The sequence below is a fragment of the Panulirus ornatus genome, chromosome 7 (genome assembly GCF_036320965.1).
Source record: "Panulirus ornatus isolate Po-2019 chromosome 7, ASM3632096v1, whole genome shotgun sequence".
Taxonomy (NCBI): domain Eukaryota; kingdom Metazoa; phylum Arthropoda; class Malacostraca; order Decapoda; family Palinuridae; genus Panulirus; species Panulirus ornatus.
In genome coordinates, this window is record NC_092230.1 from 39,795,617 (window position 1) to 39,817,074 (window position 21,458).

The 21,458-nt window shown below is 40.0% G+C and overlaps 1 protein-coding gene and 1 long non-coding RNA gene across 20 annotated transcripts in view; one reads left to right on the top strand and one right to left on the bottom strand.

Annotated features, from left to right (window-relative positions):
- LOC139749547 (uncharacterized) overlaps positions 1 to 9,109 on the top strand; it is a 458,205-nt gene extending 449,096 nt beyond the window's left edge. For both annotated transcript variants that reach the window (XR_011712988.1, XR_011712987.1), the window contains 3 exons: positions 959 to 1,097; positions 3,886 to 3,991; positions 7,723 to 9,109. This is a non-coding gene — a long non-coding RNA (uncharacterized lncRNA). The remainder of the gene's footprint in view (positions 1 to 958; positions 1,098 to 3,885; positions 3,992 to 7,722) is intronic.
- The window catches only part of LOC139749546 (uncharacterized), a 288,314-nt gene continuing 274,582 nt past the window's right edge, over positions 7,727 to 21,458 (bottom strand). For 4 of the 18 annotated variants that reach the window (XM_071663538.1, XM_071663535.1, XM_071663539.1 and 1 more), the window contains 5 exons: positions 15,145 to 15,636; positions 13,342 to 13,826; positions 11,552 to 12,043; positions 9,192 to 9,331; positions 8,700 to 8,839 (listed from right to left, as the gene is read on the bottom strand). In XM_071663538.1, the coding sequence (XP_071519639.1) occupies positions 15,585 to 15,636 (52 nt within the window). In that variant the 3' untranslated portion in view covers positions 8,700 to 8,839; positions 9,192 to 9,331; positions 11,552 to 12,043; positions 13,342 to 13,826; positions 15,145 to 15,584. Of the gene's footprint in view, positions 8,840 to 9,191; positions 9,332 to 11,551; positions 12,044 to 13,341; positions 13,827 to 15,144; positions 15,637 to 21,458 lie in introns of all 18 variants that reach the window. The other 14 variants (XM_071663551.1, XM_071663550.1, XM_071663552.1 and 11 more) reach the window with 14 other exon arrangements.

Sequence of the window (21,458 nt, forward strand, 5' to 3'; positions counted from 1 at the left end):
ACTCTGCTCCTTCTTTCACTCGGTCTGCATCTCATCTCAACACACTTCCTCAGTAATCCAGACTTGGACAGGATATGTCAATGGGGTAGACAAAATATGAATAAGATTAATGCCTCAAGACCCAGTTTCTACCCATCTCTTTATCAAAAATTCCACACAACTATCCCCTCTCCTCTGGTGGTTCTGTAATTTCTCCTAGACTCAATAAACATACTTGGTATTACTGTAACATCCACTGAATATTGGAAACCCGGGATCACAGAAATAGCTAAGTCTGCATCTTAAGAAACTGGGAGTCTTGTTTATATGTTGAACTTTCTTTTATTTTGAACTTTTGCTCTGTTTACGCAGAGGATTGATCTATCCTTGTACGGAGTACTGATCTCACATCCTGGGTGGTTCTGGCTCTGCATCCTTGCTTAACAGAGTCAAGTTGAAAGTGATCCAACTTAGCTTATAAGCTCTCCGAGGCTAACTTCAAAACTTAAGCTGCTTGATCTGTTCTGAAATGCTCATTCACTTTCCCCTCTTCTTGCTCACAAGAATTGGCTGCTTGTCTGCCTTCACCACTATCTAGGCCACGCAATACTCATCAAGTTGCTGCACGCTGTGATTACTGTAAGGTTCATGGCAACTCAAAGATGGGCTGTTTTGATAACTTTGTTTTCCCAACACCTCATTAACTTTGACACTCTACCCTGTTATGACTTTCTCAGCAACTGTGGCCTGGCACATTTTAAAATTTGTAAATATTTTCTCTTGTCTCTTCTTGTTCCCTTTCATTAACCTCTTATATATTTCAATTAAGGCTCAACCTTGATGTGGACTTTTATCCATGACTGGAGCCTCCAACTTAAAAAAAACCAATCATACCTATGTTTCTGTGTTGGTGATAATAGAGTTGAATTTATGGGTATGTTGTACCTCTCTAGTTTACTGTACATATGTTATCTTTCAGAATGGCATAGTCACACCTATAATTCATGTCCTCCAATCAAGGAAGCAATGCAGATTTAGCACTGTGGAATAAGTGGCGTCATTGGCAAAGGGAAAGCCAGCATCGTTCCTTCGACAGCCGAAATGTTGATAAGCTCCAGGTATGCTTTTTTTTGGTCTGTTGGTTAAAAAGGGTTTGAATCTAAAATTTAATTGATCAGAATGGTATGGTATGGATGGTATTGCAGTGGAATTTATTAAAAAAGACGGTGACTGTATTGTTGACTGGTTGGTAAGGTTATTTAATGTATGTATGACTCATGGTGAGGTGCCTGAGGATTGGCGGAATGTGTGCATAGTGCCACTGTACAAAGGCAAAGGGGATAAAAGTGAATGGTCAAATTACAGAGGTATAAGTTTGTTGAGTATTCCTGGTAAATTATATGGGAGGGTATTGATTGAGAGGGTGAAGGCATGTACAGATTGGGGAAGAGCAGTGTGGTTTCAGAAGTGGTAGAGGATGTGTGGACCAGGTGTTTGCTTTGATGAATGTATGTGAGAAATACTTAGAAAAGCAAATGGATTTGTATGTAGCATTTATGGATCTGGAGAAGGCATACGATAGAGTTGATAGAGATGCTCTGTGGAAGGTATTAAGAATATATGGTGTGGGAGGCAAGTTGTTAGAAGCAGTGAAAAGTTTTTATTAAGGATGTAAGGCATGTGTACGTGTAGGAAGAGAGGAAAGTGATTGGTTCTCAGTGAATGTAGGTTTGCGGCAGGGGTGTGTGATGTCTCCATGGTTGTTTAATTTGTTTATGGGTGGAGTTGTTAGGGAGGTGAATGCAAGAGTTTTGGAAAGAGGGGCAAGTATGCAGTCTGTTGTGGGTGCGAGAGCTTGGGAAGTGAGTCAGTTGTTGTTCGCTGATGATACAGCGCTGGTGGCAGATTCGTGTGAGAAACTGCAGAAGCTGGTGACTGAGTTTGGTAAAGTGTGTGAAAGAAGAAAGTTAAGAGTAAATGTGAATAAGAGCAAGGTTATTGGGTAAGGTAGAGTTGAAGGTCAAGTCAGTTGGGAGGTAAGTTTGATTGGAGAAAAACTGGAGAAAGTGAAGTGTTTGAGATATCTAGGAGTGGACTTGGCAGCTGATGGAAGCGGAAGTGAATCATATGGTGGGGGAGGGGGCAAAAGTTGTGGGAGCGTTGAAGCATGTGTGAAAGTCGAGAACATTATCTCGGAAAGCAAAAATGGGTATGTTTGAAAGAATAGTGGTTCCAACAATGTTATGTGGTTGCAAGGCGTGGGCTATAGATAGAGTTGTGCAGAGGAGGGTGGATGTGCTGGAAATGAGATGTTTGAGGACAATATGTGGTTTGATCGAGTAAGTAATAATAGGGTAAGAGAGATGTGTGGTAATAAAAAGAGTGTGGATGAGAGAGCAGAAGAGGGTTTTGAAATGGTTTGGTCACATGGAGAGAATGAATGAGGAAAGATTGACCAAGAGGATATGTGTGTCTGAGGTGGAGGGAACGAGGAGAAGTGGGAGACCAAATTGGAGGTGGAAAGATGGAGTGAAAAAGATTTTGAGTGATCGGGGCCTGAACGTGCAGGAGGGTGAAAGGCGTGCAAGGAATAGAGTGAATTGGAACAATATGGTATACCGGGGTCGATGTGCTATCAGTGGATTGAACCAGGGCATATGAAGCGTCTGGGGTAAACCATGGAAAGTTGTGTGGGGCCTGGATGTGGAAAGGGAGCTGTGGTTTCGGTGCATTATTACAGGACAGCTAGAGACTGAATGTGAACGAATGTGGCCTTTGTTGTCTTTTCCTAGGACTTCCTCGTGCACATAAGGGGGGAGGGGGTTATTTCATGTGTGGTGGGGTGGCGATGGGAATGAATAAAGGCATAGTATGAATTACCTCGCTAATGCGGGAAATGGCGAATAGTTTAAAAGAAAAGAAAGAAAATGAATTATGTACATGTGTATATATGTATAGGTATGTATATTTGCATGTGTGGACATGTATGTATATACATGTGTATGTGGGTGGGTTGGGCCATTCTTTCGTCAGTTTCCATGCGCTACCTCGCTAACGCGGGAGACAGCAACAAAGCAAAATAAAAATATAAAAAAAATATTTCAGAACAATTTCTTAGCACAAGCCTATTATTCTGGAAGGGATTGAAGCGTTTACTGGTGTAAATAGGTCATCTGAATGGGATTTTTGTTTTAAGGAACTCTGAAAAAATAGAAATAAAAAATAAATGCTATATTTATTTTATTTATTTATTTTGCTTTGTCACTGTCTCCTGCATTAGCGAGGTAGCGCAAGGAAACAGACGAAAGAATGGCCCAACCCACCCACATACACATGCATATACATACACGTCCACACACGCAAATACCTATACATTTCAATGTATAGGTATGTATATAATTGTATGCATATAATTGCTGCAGAATGAAATTATCAAAAGGCCTCAATTTTGCCATACTAAATGAATCCTTTTTTTACCCAAATTATTTTTATGAACATCCATTATAGGGTTAGACCACCCTAGACCCTTCTGGTTGAGCTGTTGCAATACATACTAACATTTTGTTAACCAAGAAATTCAGCGATTTGAAAGAAGCATGGCCCACTGGAATAGAAATACAGGCATAACAATGTACAGCTCGGAACATTTCCAGTTGAAAATGTACATCCTATCCAGTGAATATGGTAAAATGTATTTTATATATATTTTTACACGTTTTTCTTTTGTAGGTTCACGATTCATTCATGTGCTAAAAGTTACATAATAAGAAAGATAATGGAAAGGTGAATGGTGCAGAACATTTGCATTTTATGTAGGCAAAGTGAGACAAGTGATTGTACTTCAGTTAAAACCATGTCATTTTTTTCTGTGAATGATTAGTAAAGTATATTTCATTTATACTACAGGTAATTTTCTGCGTAATACTCCTCAGCAAGTTCTTACATGAACTATACCACATTACCTTACCTAGCCTAATCCATGGTCCTGAAGAATTGAGGATTTGACAAAGAGGCAAGTATCTATATTTTTCTATATGTGTTGTATATTATTTTCATTGCTTGTACAACATTTTGAGTTAAAAAAAATTTCCTAATGAATATAATGAGAAAATAATCTTCATATATTTTTGGGTATGATAATTACACAATGGTTAAAGGCTAAGAATGAAGTAAAAAAAATTTCTTGAATATAATGAGAAAATAATCTTAATATATTTTTAAGCATGATAATAACTTCAGTTAAGGGCACTAATGGGGAGGTGATAACAAGTAGTGGTGATGTGAGAAGGAGATGGAGTGAGTATTTTGAAGGTTTGTTGAATGTGTTTGATGATGCAGTGGCAGGTATAGGGTGTTTTGGTCGAGGTGGTGTGCAAAGTGAGAGGGTTAGGGAAAATGACGTGGTAAACAGAGAAGAGGTAGTAAAAGCTTTGCGGAAGATGAAAGCCGGCAAGGCAGCAGGTTTGGATGGTATTGCAGTGGAATCTATTAAAAAAGGGGGTGACTGTATTGTTGACTGGTTGGTAAGGTTATTTAATGTATGTATGACTCATGGTGAGGTGCCTGAGGATTGGCGGAATGTGTGCATAGTGCCATTGTACAAAGGCAAAGGGGATAAGAGTGAGTGCTCAAATTACAGAGGTATAAGTTTGTTGAGTATTCCTGGTAAATCATATGGGAGGGTATTGATTGAGAGGGTGAAGGCATGTACAGAGCATCAGATTGGGGAAGAGCAGTGTGGTTTCAGAAGTGGTAGAGGATGTGTGGATCAGGTGTTTGCTTTGAAGAATGTATGTGAGAAATACTTAGAAAAGCAAATGGATTTGTATGTAGCATTTATGGATCTGGAGAAGGCATATGATAGAGTTGATAGAGATGCTCTGTGGAAGGTATTAAGAACATATGGTGTGGGAGGCAAGTTGTTAGAAGCAGTGAAAAGTTTTTATCGAGGATGTAAGGCATGTGTACGTGTAGGAAGAGAGGAAAGTGATTGGTTCTCAGTGAATGTAGGTTTGCGGCAGGGGTGTGTGATGTCTCCATGGTTGTTTAATTTGTTTATGGATGGGGTTGTTAGGGAGGTGAATGCAAGAGTTTTGGAAAGAGGGGCAAGTATGAAGTCAGTTGTGGATGAGAGAGCTTGGGAAGTGAGTCAGTTGTTGTTCGCTGATGATACAGCGCTGGTGGCTGATTCATGTGAGAAACTGCAGAAGCTGGTGACTGAGTTTGGTAAAGTGTGTGAAAGAAGAAAGTTAAGAGTAAATGTGAATAAGAGCAAGGTTATTAGGTACAGTAGGGTTGAGGGTCAAGTCAATTGGGAGGTAAGTTTGAATGGAGAAAAACTGGAGGAAGTAAAGTGTTTTAGATATCTGGGAATGGATCTGGCAGTGGATGGAACCATGGAAGCGGAAGTGAATCATAGGGTGGGGGAGGGGGCGAAGATCCTGGGAGCCTTGAAGAATGTGTGGAAGTCGAGAACATTATCTCCGAAAGCAAAAAAGGGTATGTTTGAAGGAATAGTGGTTCCAACAATGTTGTATGGTTGCGAGGCGTGGGCTATGGATAGAGTTGTGCGCAGGAGGGTGGATGTGCTGGAAATGAGATGTTCGAGGACAATATGTGGTGTGAGGTGGTTTGATCGAGTAAGTAATGTAAGGGTAAGAGAGATGTGTGGAAAGATTGCCCAAGAGGATATATGTGTCGGAGGTGGAGGGAACGAGGAGAAGTGGGAGACCAAATTGGAGGTGGAAAGATGGAGTGAAAAAGATTTTGAGTGATCGGGGCCTGAACATGCAGGAGGGTGAAAGGAGAGCAAGGAATAGAGTGAATTGGATCGATGTGGTATACTGGGGTCGACGTGCTGTCAGTGGATTGAATCAGGGCATGTGAAGCGTCTGGGGTAAACCATGGAAAGTTGTGTGGGGCCAGGATGTGGAAAGGGAGCTGTGGTTTCGGGCATTATTACATGACAGCTAGAGACTGAGTGTGAACGAATGGGGCATTTGTTGTCTTTTCCTAGCGCTACCTCGCACACGAGGGAGGGGGATGTTATTCCATGTGTGGTGAGGTGGCGATGGGAATAAATAAAGGCAGACAGTGTGAATTGTGTGCATGTGTATATATGTATATGTCTGTGTGTGTATATATATATATGTGTACATTGAGATGTATAGGTATGTATATTTGCGTGTGTGGACGTATATGTATATACATGTGTATGGGGGTGGGTTGGGCCATTTCTTTCGTCTGTTTCCTTGCGCTACCTCGCAAATGCGGGAGACAGCGACAAAGCAAATAAATAAATAATAACCAAAATATAATGATGAATTTAACTTTTTTGTAAAACCTCTCAACAAAACTTTCATAACTTTATGGTAATTTCTAAGTTTATTGACATGTTTTATATAACTTGATACATTATCCTTTCAGCCCAACAATGCATCCTTCATTACATGGTTTTGTTTTACCATGTAAAAGAGTTAAGAGAGCAGAAGAGGGTGTTTTGAAATGGTTTGGTCACATGGAGAAAATGAATGACCAAGAGGATATGTGTGTCTGAGGTGGAGGGAATGAGGAGAAGTGGGAGACCAAATTGGAGGCGGAAAGATGGAGTGAAAAAGATTTTGAGTGATCGGGGCCTGAACATGCAGGAGGGTGCAAGGAATAGAGTGAATTGGAACAATGTGGTATACCGGGGTCGACGTGCTGTCAGTGGATTGAACCAGGGCATGCGAAGCGTCTGGGGTAAACCATGGAAAGTTCTGTGGGGCCTGGATGTGGAAAGGAAGCTGTGGTTTCGGTGCATTATTACATGACAGCTAGAGACTGAATGTGAACGAATGTGGCCTTTGTTGTCTTTTCCTAGGACTTCCTCGTGCACATAAGGGGGGAGGGGATCCTTATTTCATGTGTGGTGGGGTGCCGATGGGAATGACTAAAGGCATAGTATGAATTATGTACATGTGTAGGTATGTATATTTGCTTGTGTGGACATGTATGTAGATGGATTGGGTCATTCTTTCGTCTGTTTCCTTGTGCTACCTCGCTAGGAATTGAAGTGTTTACTGGTGTAAATAGGTCATCTGAATGGGAGTTTTGTTTTAAGGAACTCTGAAAAAATAGAAATAAAAAATAATTGCTATATTTATTTCATTTATTTATTTTGCTTTGTCGCTGTATCCTGCGTTAGCGAGGTAGCGCAAGGAAACAGACGAAAGAATGGCCCAACCCACCCACATACACATGTATATACATACACGTCAACATGCAAATATACATACCTATACATTTCAATGTATAGGTATGTATATAATAGCTTAAGAAAGAAATTATCAAAAGGCCTCAGTTTTGCCATACTAAATGAATTTTTTTTACCCAAATTATTTTTATGAACATCCATTATAGGGTTAGACTACCCTAGACCCTTCTGGTTGAGCTGTTGCAATACATACTAACACTTTGTTAACCAAGAAATTCAGCAATTTGAAAGAAGCATGGCCCACTGGAATAGAAATACAGACATAATGTACAGCTCGGAATGTTTCCAGTTGAAAATTTATTTTATATAAATTTTTCTACAAGTTTTTCTTTAGTACGTTCACAATTCATTCATGTGCTAAAAGTTACTTAAAGGTGAATGGTGCAGAATATTTGCATTTTATGTAGGCAAAGTGAGACAAGTGATTGTACTTCTGTTAAAACCATGTCATTTTTTTTTATGTTAATGATTATATTTCATTTATACAGGTAATTTTCTGCATAATACTCCTTGGCAAGTTTTTACATGAACTTTACAACATTACCTTACCCATCCTAATCCATGGTCCTGGAGAATTGAGGATTTGACAAAGAGGCAAGTATCTAAATTTTTCTATATGTGTTGTATATTATTTTCATTGCTTGGACAACATTTCGAGTTAAAAAAAAAAATATTTCCTAATGTATATAATGAGAAAATAAACATATGTTTTTTTGGGGTATGATAATTACACTATGGTTAAAGGCTAAGAATGAAGTAAAAAAAAAATTCTTGAATATGAGAAAATAATCATAATATATTTTTGAGCATGATAATACATTCTGATTAAAGGCTAAGAATGAATCGTATAAAAAAAAATTAATGCATAATACTCAAAGAATGAAACACAATAGTGTTTAACTTAAATATTATACATTTTTGGATCACCAAAAGACAAGTCAAAATAATTTTGACATTTACCAAAATATAATGAATTTAACTTTTTTTTGTAAAACCTTTTAACAAAACTTTCATAACTTTATGGTAATTTCTAAATACATTATCTTTTCAGCCCAACAATGCATCTTTCATTACATGGTTTTGTTTTACCCAACTGCCTTTTCCACTTTTGCAAGGTAGTGTTTTCTACAATACCAATGTTAAATCTGCAGGTTTCTCTTGATCCTATTTATGAATATATTTATCTTGTCTGACAACTGAATACAGTCCATGTATAGCTCACACAATATCCCTACAAATGATCTACCTTTCTTCTCCTGACAATCTCTCCACTATCACAAACAAGTGGGTAAATATTTTAATTTGAATGAGGTGAACTACTTTTCCTTAAAGAGGAGTGATTTACCAGAGAGAAGCTCCATAGATATACTTAACAAACTTGGCACAGTAAATATTCTGCTTCACGTCTACAACCGACACATTTTCCTTTAAATCATCTGTTCAACTTTCTATTGTTTACATTCTTTTGACTACATGAGATAACAGAAAGGTGGACCACAACCCAATAATGAGGACTGCAGAGGGTAGTTATCTGGCTCAAGTCGATGATGATCTTTCTGTTATAAGGACTATCTTCCAATCAATGACGAAAGGGAAACCAGTGCACTGAAACACACAAAATACAAGTTTAGAAGTTAGGAAAATTGGAACACGGAAGCAGATGATCACTAACAACTAATGGTGATATTCTATGATATGGAGATGTGTAGCTACGACAAACTTTAGCAAGTGCCTTTTGCTAATGATTTTGTAAAATTCCCAGACCGTGACTAATTGGTATGCAAGGAAATTGAGATTGGTAATACTGTTATTCTAATGTGTACTTTCCGTGATTGGTTTTACAAGAACATTTTCAATAAAAGGGAATTTCAACCATTTAGTATTTTAAACTAACCTAATCACTGATCCATACAATACTGCTTATCACGACACTTCAATTTTTCCACACAATACTTACAATGATGTAGTCATATATTAGCTTTATGGTGTCTCCTAACTTGCTGTTCATACCATGCCAGGAACTGACAATACAAATCTTCCCAGGTATCCCCTTAGTTGGTGCTGTGGTATACATCACACAAAAATACAAAGCCAACTCTGAAAAAACAAATATTGAAAAAAATAAATATAGTATAATACCCTTTTGTCTTATGAATTAGCTGCCAATTGCACTCCTGTACAGTAAATTTCAAATGATGTAATGGAATGAAGCAATGTATGCAGCACAGAAATCATGCATTCAACAGCAACAAAGATGACCTCTGCAAGTAAGTTATTTATTTTGCTTTGTCACTGTCTCCCGCGTTAGCGAGGTTGCGCAAGGAAACAGACAAAAGACTGGCCCAACCACCCACATACACATCCACATATCTATACATCTCAATGTATACATATATATATACACACACAGACATATACCCATGTACATAATTCATAGTCTTCATTCATTCCCATCGCCACCCCGCCACACATGGAATAACAACACCCTCCCCCCTCATGTGTGCGAGGTAGCGCTAGGAAAAAACCAACAAAGGCCCCATTCGTTCACACTCAGTCTCTAGCTGTCATGTAATAATGCACTGAAACCACAGCTCCCTTTCCACATCCAGGCCCCACAGAACTTTCCATGGTTTACCCCAGACGCTTCACATGCCCTGGTTCAATCCATTGACAGCACGTCGACCCCGGTATACCACATTGTTCCAATTCATTCTATTCCTTGCACACCTTTCATCCTCCTGCATGTTCAGGCCCCGATCACTCAAAATCTTTTTCAATCCAAATAAGGCCTATTATCCAACCAAGGTGCAGCATGTGAAGCGGTCCAACATCAGTTGGATAGGATACAAAAATAAACTGGCTGTGACAAGTAAAGGCCACACACCACATTAATCCCCACTTTGCCAGTATCTGCATTTGCCAACAATTACCTCAACTCATCAGCTACCTCCCAGCATCTACAAACCCTATCTCCCCCAAACATAGAAGAATATCAGATAGTCAAGCACCTTCAGTGCCTTAAAACCTTACCTTCAACCACACCCATAGATCTTCGTGAAAATGTATAAGGAATTCTTCCCTGAATTAGCTTCACCATTACCCGCCATAACTAATGCTTCACCCATACAGTCTAAATGCCCCATAACTTAGGAGACAACATATGCTTCCTCATCCTTATCAAGGACACAAACCACTGCTAGAAGTGTGTGGGCACTCCATCTTTGGCATAACTATCAATAACCGCTTCAGCATCCTTCAAGAGTGAATTATAGCCAAACAAACAAAGACTGTGATGATGCACACCAACCTGGGTGCAGACATCACTTGGCCTCGACATTGTCTGAGTAGTCAGAGACTTTTAAACTTCATGAGGTCACTATAGACGATGGTTTAAGCCAGAAAAGTAATGTCAATACTATCATCAAATCTCCCTCATACTGTCTCTAATTTCTATGCTAAGTGAGCCATCCAACCATTTGCGTCAGGAAGGTCTATACCATTCTCTTATTTCTACCTAAGCTTATCTATGCCTCCCCAACCTGGTCCTCTCACTAACAGCCACACAGAGGGACCAGCCAGTAAGAGTGCTGAAAAGAAAATGCAAAATCATCTTGGCCCTGTCTTACACCACCTACCAAGAAGCCGTCACCTTGTGGAACCTGTACATTCTCTCCAACAAACACCAGCAGCTCATACAGCAGTTTGACAGTTGACTCTACTGACATTTCCCCATCACCAAGACCTCCTCCCCTTGACACCCCACCCCCATAAATTGACTTTTACCAATTAGAGCTCATACAGACATATATAAGAACAGTCCTATGCCTACCATTGCTAAAGTCATAAACAATCCCTGAACAAGAGCATACCTAAGCAAGTGAAAAGCTGCTTTCTTGAGTATGGCTATGTATTATGTGTCAGCTGCTTATTAGTGTAACTGTTCATCTTTTATTGTTCAACTAATTATCACTAAGTGCATATGGATAAGCCACGGTGTTTACTCTGCAAAGCTTCCTGTATAGCTGCCACTCTGACTCTATAAATGTTCCTCACTCACATGCTTATCCAAAGCAAGGAAATATCTAGTCCGAGTCTTGTATTCAGTTTTTATGATTAGCTGACTATTTATTGTATGATCTCCCAGTTCTGTACTACCTGGAACACCTTAAGAGAGTATTTTCAGTTAAATACCTGCCTAAATTCGATAAACTGTTCTTTACTTATTTAAGTATTTGTTCAGATACCGAGACTTAAGAAAGCACGGGAATAGACAACAGCAGCAAAGAATTATGGAAATTCCACTGGCTAATGAAATACCTGCACATGAGAAGCAAACAATCAGTGCTGTTTTCTGACAGATGGGGGTTTTTTTTTGCTCTCTCTTTGTTGACTGGGTACCCAGCAGGCCTGCAAAAAAATTCAGGTTATGGATCACTCCAGTTCGTGTTTGAGAATGATCTCTGTATAATCTTAATAGCTGAATGAAGATATCTACATAAAGGGCTGGTAATCTGTATGGATTAGACAGCATCAATTGTGTTATATAAAGATTTTCTCTATGAAATACTGCACTCTTTGGGAATCAGCACATCATTTGAAATTTTACTTCATCTCCTAATACAGTTTACTGGCTTACCCTGAAATTCCAGTGACAGGAAAAAAAACCATACTGAGGAACCAAACCATAAAAGTGTGTCTACCACAACAGACACCACCAATACCATTTGGGAAGCCAGCAAGTATGCGGTTGCTGGTGATCATGACATCCAGAAAGGCCATCCTGAAACTTGCTCGAGATACAATAGGTATCTGGAATAGGAAAACAGAATTGTCAGAAACAAGGAGAGTGGGAAGGAAACAGAAAATTTTTAGAGAAAATAAAAAAGAAAGAAAGCATGGATAGAGGAAAACAGAGAGGCTCAACAAATTTAAAATTTTATGACAGATTACCATAACTTAGGAGACAACATATGCTTCTTCATCCTTATCAAGGACACAAACCACTGCTGGAAGTGTGTGGGCACTCCATCAATAACCGCTTCAGCATCCTTCAAGAGTGAACTATAGTCAATCAAACAAAGACTGTGATGATGCACACCAACCTGGGTGCAGACATCACTTGGCCCCGACATTGTCTGAGTAGTCAGAGACTTTTAAACATCATGGGGTCACTATAGATGATGGTTTAAGCCAGAAAAGTAATGTCAATACTATCATCAGATCTCCCTCATACTGTCTCTAATTTCTATGTTATGTGAGCCATCCAACCATTTGCGTCAGGAAGGTCTATACCATTCTCTTATTTCTACCTAAGCTTATCTATGCCTCCCCAACCTGGTCCTCTCACTAACAGCCACACAGAGGGACCAGCCAGTAAGAGTGCTGAAAAGAAAATGCAAAATCATCTTGAGCCTGTCTTACATCACCTACTAAGAAGCCATCACCTTGTGGAACCTGTACATTCTCACCAACTAACACCAGTAGCTCACACAGCAGTTTGACAATACTCTACTGACATTTCCCCATCACCAAGACCTCCCCTTGACACCCCACCGCCACAGATTGACTTTTACCAATTAGAGCTCATACAGACATATATAAGAACAGTCCTATGCCTACCATTGCTAAAGTCATAAACAATCCCTGAACAAGAGCATACCTAAGCAAGTGAAAAGCTGCTCTCTTGAGTCTGGCTATGTGTTATGTGTCAGCTGCTTATTAGTGTAACTGTTCATCATTTATTGTTCAACTTATTATCAGTAAGTGCATATGGATAAGCCACGGTGTTTACTCTGCAAAGCTTCCTGTATAGCTGCCACTCTGACTATATAGATGTACCTCACTCACATGCTAATCCAAAGCAAGGAAATATCCAGTCCGAGTCTAGTATTCAGTTTTTATGATTAGCTGACTATTTATGGTATGATCTCCCAGTTCTGTACTACCTGAAACACCTTAAGAGAGTATTTTCAGTTAAATACCTGCCTAAATTCGATAAACTGTTCTTTAATTATTTAAGTATTTGTTCAGATACAAAGGCTTAAGAAAGCACGTGAATAGACAACAGCAGCAAAGAATTATGGAAATTCCGCTGGCCAATGAAATACCTGCACACGAGAAGCAAACAATCAGTGCTGTTTTCTGACAGATGGGGTTTTTTGCTCTCTCTTTGTTGACTGGGTAACCAGCAGGTCTGCAAAAAATTCAGGTTATGGATTACTCCAGTTTGTGTTTGAGAATGATCTCTGTATAATCCTAATAGCTGAATGAAGATATCTACATAAGGGTTGGTAATCTATATGGATTAGACAGCATCAAATGTGTTATATAAAGAGACTTTATGAAATACTGCACTCTATGGGAATCAGAACATCATTTGAAATTTTTAAGTCATCTCCAAATACAGTTTACTGGCTTACCCTGAAATTCCAGTGACAGGAAAAAAAACCATACTGAGGAACCAAACCATAAAAGTGTGTCTACCACAACAGACACCACCAATACCATTTGGGAAGCCAGCAAGTATGCGGTTGCTGGTGATCATGACATCCGGAAAGGCCATCCTGAAACTTGCTCGAGATACAATAGGTATCTGGAATAGGAAAACAGAATTGTCAGAAACAAGGAGAGTGGGAAGGAAACAGAAAATTTTTAGAGAAAATAAAAAAGAAAGAAAGCATGGATAGAGGAAAACAGATAGAGGCTCAACAAATTTAAAATTTTATGACAGATTACCATAACTTAGGAGACAACATATGCTTCTTCATCCTTATCAAGGACACAAACCACTGCTGGAAGTGTGTGGGCACTCCATCTTTGGCATAACTATCAATAACCGCTTCAGCATCCTTCAAGAGTGAACTATAATCAATCAAACAAAGACTGTGATGATGCACACCAACCTGGGTGCAGACATCACTTGGCCCCGACATTTTCAGAGTAGTCAGAGACTTTTAAACTTCATGGGGTCACTTAAAAGTGTGGTTTAAGCCAGAAAAGTAATGTCAATACTATCATCAAATCTACCTCATACTGTCTCTAATTTCTATGCTATGTGAGCCATCCAACCATTTGCATCAGGAAGGTCTATACCATTCTCTTATTTCTACCTAAGCTTATCTAAGCCTCCCCAACCTGGTCCTCTCACTAACAGCCATACAAAGGGACCAGCCAGTAAGAGTGCTGAAAAGAAAAAATGCAAAATAATCTTGACCCTGTCTTATATCACCTACCAAGAAGCCATCACCTTGTGGAACCTGTACATTCTCTCCAACTAACACCAGCAGCTCACACAGCAGTTTAACAATACTCTACTGACATTTCCCCATCACCAAGACCTCCTCCCCTTGACACCCCACCCCCATAAATTGACTTTTACCAATTAGAGCTCATACAGACATATATAAGAACAGTCCTATGCCTACCATTGCTAAAATCATAAACAATCCCTGAACAAGAGCATACCTAAGCAAGTGAAAAGCTGCTTTCTTGAGTCTGGCTATGTGGTGTGTCAGCTGCTTATTAGTGTAACTGTTCATCATTTATTGTTCAACTAATTATCACTAGGTGCATATGGATAAGCCACGGTGTTTAACCTGCAAAGCTTCCTGTATAGCTGCCACTCTGACTATATAGATGTACCTCACTCACATGCTTATCCAAAGCAAGGAAATATCCAGTCCGAGTCTTGTATTCAGTTTTTATGATTAGCTGACTATTTATTGTATGATTTCCCAGTTCTGTACTACCTAGAACACCTTAAGAGAGTATTTTCAGTTAAATACCTGCCTAAATTCGATAAACTGTTCTTTAATTATTTAAGTATTTGTTCAGATACCGAGGCTTAAGAAAGCACGTGAATAGACAACAGCAGCAAAGAAATATGGAAATTCCACTGGCCAATGAAATACCTGCACACGAGAAGCAAACAATCAGTGCTGTTTTCTGACAGATGGGGTTTTTTGCTGTCTCTTTGTTGACTAGGTACCCAGCAGGTCTGCAAAAAATTCAGGTTATGGATTACTCCAGTTTGTGTTTGAGAATGATCTCTATAATCCATTAATAGCTGAATGAAGATATCTACATAAAGGGTTGGTAATCTATATGGATTTGACAGCATCAAATGTGTTATATAAAGAGACTTTCTCTATGAAATACTGCACTCTTTGGGAATCAGCACATCATTTGAAATTTTTAAGTCATCTCCTAATATAGTTTACTGGCTTACCCTGAAATTCCAGTGACAGGAAAAAAAAAACCATACTGAGGAACCAAACCATAAAAGTGTGTCTACCACAACAGACACCACCAATACCATTTGGGAAGCCAGCAAGTATGTGGTTGCTGGTGATCATGACATCTGGAAAGGCCATCCTGAAACTTGCTCGAGATACAATAGGTATCTGGAATGGGAAAACAGAATTGTCAGAAACAAGGAGAGTGGGAAGGAAACAGAAAATTTTTTAAGAGAAAATAAAAAAGAAAGCAAGCATGGATAGAGGAAAACAGAGAGAGGCTTAACAAATTTAAACTTTTATGACAGATTACCAAGTTAATTAAGATAGAGGTAGATGAATGGACTGTGTGATCTAGGATAGTCAAGAGGCATTTGAACCCATCCATAACAGGTAAAATACTAATTTCCAGGCAAGAAAACACTAAAGAACTTCAATGAATGAAAAAAGGATTAATTACAATAGTACATATGTGCTGTATAAAAACTTATGTAAAGCAACTATTCATCACGTACATAAAAGTGGAACTTGGATCATACCTGAATCTGTCTGCAGATGATGCTAAAACTTATGAGAAAAATACAGGCTCAATCTCTGGTCAGGTTTACAGTTATAGGCAAAAGTCATGCTACACCTGAACTCTTGAACAATCAAAATGTACCTGGCCAGAGTTGTAAGGGCCCCACCATTTCTGCCCATTGTTACAGAGGGCCAGATCCAGTTTCATTCAGGCATGCTTTAGGACTTTTGGTCCATGACACTACATGGGTAATAAAAGTCAACACCAAAAGCATAGTAATGACAAACAGAAAGGGATATATGAGGCTACATTATAATTATCCTTTGAATGTAATAAATCAAAGGAATCTAGGTATGAGAGGGATTTAAGGGATGATTCACTATTCAGCTTTTCACTGAAATTCGACATCACGGGACCTGTACAGGAGCCAAATTGCATAATTTGCAAAACTGCTTTCATACAGTTAAAAAAAAAGGGGACACTGAAAAGATATTTTTATTTATTTATTTATTTTGCTTTGTCGCTGTCTCCTGCGTTTGCGAGGTAGCGCAAGGAAACAGACGAAAGAAATGGCCCAACCCACCCCCATACACATGTATATACACACACGTCCACACACGCAAATATACATGCCTATACATCTCAATGTACACATATATATTACACACACAGACACATACATATATACCCATGCACACAATTCACACTGTCTGCCTTTATTCATTCCCATCGCCACCTCGCCACACATGGAATACCATCCCCCTTCCCCCTCATGTGTGCGGGGTAGCGCTAGGAAAAGACAACAAAGGCCTCATTCGTTCACTCTCAGTCCCTAGCTGTCATGCAATAATGCCCGAAACCACAGCTCCCTTTCCACATCCAGGCCCCACACAGCTTTCCATGGTTTACCCCAGACGCTTCACATGCCCTGATTCAATCCACTGACAGCCCATCAACCCCGGTATACCACATCGATCCAATTCACTCTATTCCTTGCCCTCCTTTCACCCTCCTGCATGTTCAGGCCCCGATCACTTAAAATCTTTTTCACTCCATCTTTCCACCTCCAATTTGGTCTCCCACTTCTCCTCGTTCCCTCCACCTCTGACACATATATCCTCTTGGTCAATCTTTCCTCACTCATTCTCTCCATGTGCCCAAACCATTTCAAAACACCCTCTTCTGCTCTCTCAACCACGCTCTTTTTATTTCCACACATCTCTCTTACCCTCACATTACTTACTCGATCAAACCACCTCACACCACACATTGTCCTCAAACATCTCATTTCCAGCACATCCACCCTCCTGCGCACAACTCTATCCATAGCCCACGCCTCGCAACCATACAACATTGTTGGAACCACTATGGGTTTTCAGAAAAGAAGAGTGAATGTTGGGGTGAAGAGGGTGGTGAGAGTAAGTGAGCTTGGGAAGGAGACTTGTGTGAGGAAGTACCAGGAGAGACTGAGTACAGAATGGAAAAAGGTGAGAACAATAGAAGTAAGGGGAGTGGGGGAGGAATGGGATGTATTTAGGGAATCAGTGATGGATTGCCCAAAAGATGCTTGTGGCATGAGAAGAGTGGGAGGTGGGTTGATTAGAAAGGGTAGCGAGTGGTGGGATGAAGAAGTAAGAGTATTAGTGAAAGAGAAGAGAGAGGCATTTGGATGATTTTGTAGGGAAAAAATGCAATTGAGTGGGAGATGTATAAAAGAAAGAGACAGGAGGTCAAGAGAAAGGTGCAAGAGGTGAAAAAAAGGGCAAATGAGAGTTGGGGTGAGAGAATCATTAAATTTTAGGGAGAATAAAAAGATGTTCTGGAAGGAGGTAAATAAAGTGCGTATGACAAGGGAGCAAATGGGAACTTCAGTGAAGGGCGCAAATGGGGAGCTGATAACAAGTAGTGGTGATGTGAGAAGGAGATGGAGTGAGTATTTTGAAGGTTTGTTGAATGTGTTTGATGACAGAGTGGCAGATATAGGGTGTTTTGGTCGAGGTGGTGTGCAAAGTGAGAGGGTTAGGGAAAATGATTTGGTAAACAGAGAAGAGGTAGTAAAAGCTTTGCGGAAGATGAAAGCCGGCAAGGCTGCAGGTTTGGATGGTATTGCAGTGGAATTTATTAAAAAAGGGGGTGACTGTATTGTTGACTGGTTGGTAAGGTTATTTAATATATGTATGACTCATGGTGAGGTGCCTGAGGATTGGCGGAATGCGTGCATAGTGCCATTGTACAAAGGCAAAGGGGATAAGAGTGAGTGCTCAAATTACAGAGGTATAAGTTTGTTGAGTATTCCTGGTAAATTATATGGGAGGATATTGATTGAGAGGGTGAAGGCATGTACAGAGCATCAGATTGGGGAAGAGCAGTGTGGTTTCAGAAGTGGTAGAGGATGTGTGGATCAGGTGTTTGCTTTGAAGAATGTATGTGAGAAATACTTAGAAAAGCAAATGGATTTGTATGTAGCATTTATGGATCTGGAGAAGGCATATGATAGAGTTGATAGAGATGCTCTGTGGAAGGTATTAAGAATATATGGTGTGGGAGGCAAGTTGTTAGAAGCAGTGAAAAGTTTTTATCGAGGATGTAAGGCATGTGTACGTGTAGGAAGAGAGGAAAGTGATTGGTTCTCAGTGAATGTAGGTTTGCGGCAGGGGTGTGTGATGTCTCCATGGTTGTTTAATTTGTTTATGGATGGGGTTGTTAGGGAGGTGAATGCAAGAGTTTTGGAAAGAGGGGCAAGTATGAAGTCTGTTGGGGATGAGAGAGCTTGGGAAGTGAGTCAGTTGTTGTTCGCTGATGATACAGCGCTGGTGGCTGATTCATGTGAGAAACTGCAGAAGCTGGTGACTGAGTTTGGTAAAGTGTGTGAAAGAAGAAAGTTAAGAGTAAATGTGAATAAGAGCAAGGTTATTAGGTACAGTAGGGTTGAGGGTCAAGTCAATTGGGAGGTGAGTTTGAATGGAGAAAAACTGGAGGAAGTGAAGTGTTTTAGATATCTGGGAGTGGATCTGGCAGCGGATGGAACCATGGAAGAGGAAGTGGATCATAGGGTGGGGGAGGGGGCGAAAATTCTGGGAGCCTTGAAGAATGTGTGGAAGTCGAGAACATTATCTCAGAAAGCAAAAATGGGTATGTTTGAAGGAATAGTGGTTCCAACAATGTTGTATGGTTGCGAGGCGTGGGCTATGGATAGAGTTGTGCGCAGGAGGATGGATGTGCTGGAAATGAGATGTTTGAGGACAATGTGTGGTGTGAGGTGGTTTGATCGAGTAAGTAACGTAAGGGTAAGAGAGATGTGTGGAAATAAAAAGAGCGTGGTTGAGAGAGCAGAAGAGGGTGTTTTGAAATGGTTTGGGCACATGGAGAGAATGAGTGAGGAAAGATTGACCAAGAGGATATATGTGTCGGAGGTGGAGGGAACGAGGAGAAGAGGGAGACCAAATTGGAGGTGGAAAGAAGGAGTGAAAAAGATTTTGTGTGATCGGGGCCTGAACATGCAGGAGGGTGAAAGGAGGGCAAGGAATAGAGTGAATTGGAGCGATGTGGTATACCAGGGTTGACGTGCTGTCAGTGGATTGAATCAAGGCATGTGAAGCGTCTGGGGTAAACCATGGAAAGCTGTGTAGGTATGTATATTTGCGTGTGGGGACGTATGTATATACATGTGTATGGGGGTGGGTTGGGCCATTTCTTTCGTCTGTTTCCTTGCGCTACCTCGCAAACGCGGGAGACAGCGACAAAAAAAAAAAAAAAAAAAAAAAAAAAAAAAAAAAAAAAATATATATATATATATATATATATATATATATTTTTTTTTTTTTTTTTTTTATACTTTGTCGCTGTCTCCCGCGTTTGCGAGGTAGCGCAAGGAAACAGACGAAAGAAATGGCCCAACCCCCCCCCCCATACACATGTACATACACACGTCCACACACGCAAATATACATACCTACACAGCTTTCCATGGTTTACCCCAGACGCTTCACATGCCTTGATTCAATCCACTGACAGGACGTCAAACCCTGTATACCACATCGCTCCAATTCACTCTATTCCTTGCCCTCCTTTCACCCTCCTGCATGTTCAGGCCCCGATCACACAAAATCTTTTTCACTCCATCTTTCCACCTCCAATTTGGTCTCCCTCTTCTCCTCGTTCCCTCCACCTCCGACACATATATCCTCTTGGTCAATCTTTCCTCACTCATTCTCTCCATGTGCCCAAACCATTTCAAAACACCCTCTTCTGCTCTCTCAACCACGCTCTTTTTATTTCCACACATCTCTCTTACCCTTACGTTACTTACTCGATCAAACCACCTCACACCACACATTGTCCTCAAACATCTCATTTCCAGCACATCCATCCTCCTGCGCACAACTCTATCCATAGCCCACGCCTCGCAACCATATATATATATATATATATATATATATATATATATATATATATATATATATATATATATATATATTAGATCCAAGTTAAGAATATGCATCACTACTTTGGTCACCCCAATTCAGAAGTACAGAGTGTTAAAAGGTCCAAGAGTGGGCAACAAAAACTCTACTTAAAGTTAGGAGCGAACAAAAACCTCAGATTTGCCTATTCTGGAAAAAAGACAAAGGGAAAGGGAAATGCAATAACATGGCTAGGATACCTCTTGATTGCTGGATAGAGAGAAATCTCATCCTGACCACCTGTCATTAAGGTAAAGAGCATTAGGAATTAGTTTGACACACAAAAGATTGATAAATGTCCAGTGGATGCATATTGAGAAGTTGAACAGAAGAAACATGATTGCATAGGGTACAAGCCAAAGTTGTGGAACTCCTCTCATAACAGTGATGCGGTACTTGCCTCTATGCTCCAGTGCGTTTACTTTAAATGGCCTCCTGTCAATCCCAGACTGGAGAATGGGATACCTCTCCTTCTCCCACATGATTATCCTCAGCGTTGCAATTTCTTATGGATACACTTGCATTTACCTTCAATCACCTCTGCTTACACCCATCATAAAACACACAAACTTCTCCAACTCCTCTTCTCTGCAAACAACTCGGTATCATCCACAAACAGGCTTGTCACTAGCAACTGTACCTCACCGCCACATTCCATCTCTGCAACCCCTTTCCTCATTTCTCTTATCACTCCATCCATATATACGTTATAATGCCACAGTGACATCACACAGCCCTGCCTTACACTCACATGATACTAAAACTTTCACGCAATTCTCCATCTACACTTACACATGTATTTGTTACTCTATAGAAGGATTTCACACCATACAATTGTCCTCTTTCCCCATATATCCTTAACACATCCCATACAGCATTTCACTCAATCCTGTCATATGGTTTTTCATGATCCATAAAAGCTGCATGCAACTTTTTACCTTTGACTAGATACTTTTCCATGGTAATTTTTACCAAAAAAATACAACAGTTGTTTCCTCTCCCCATAT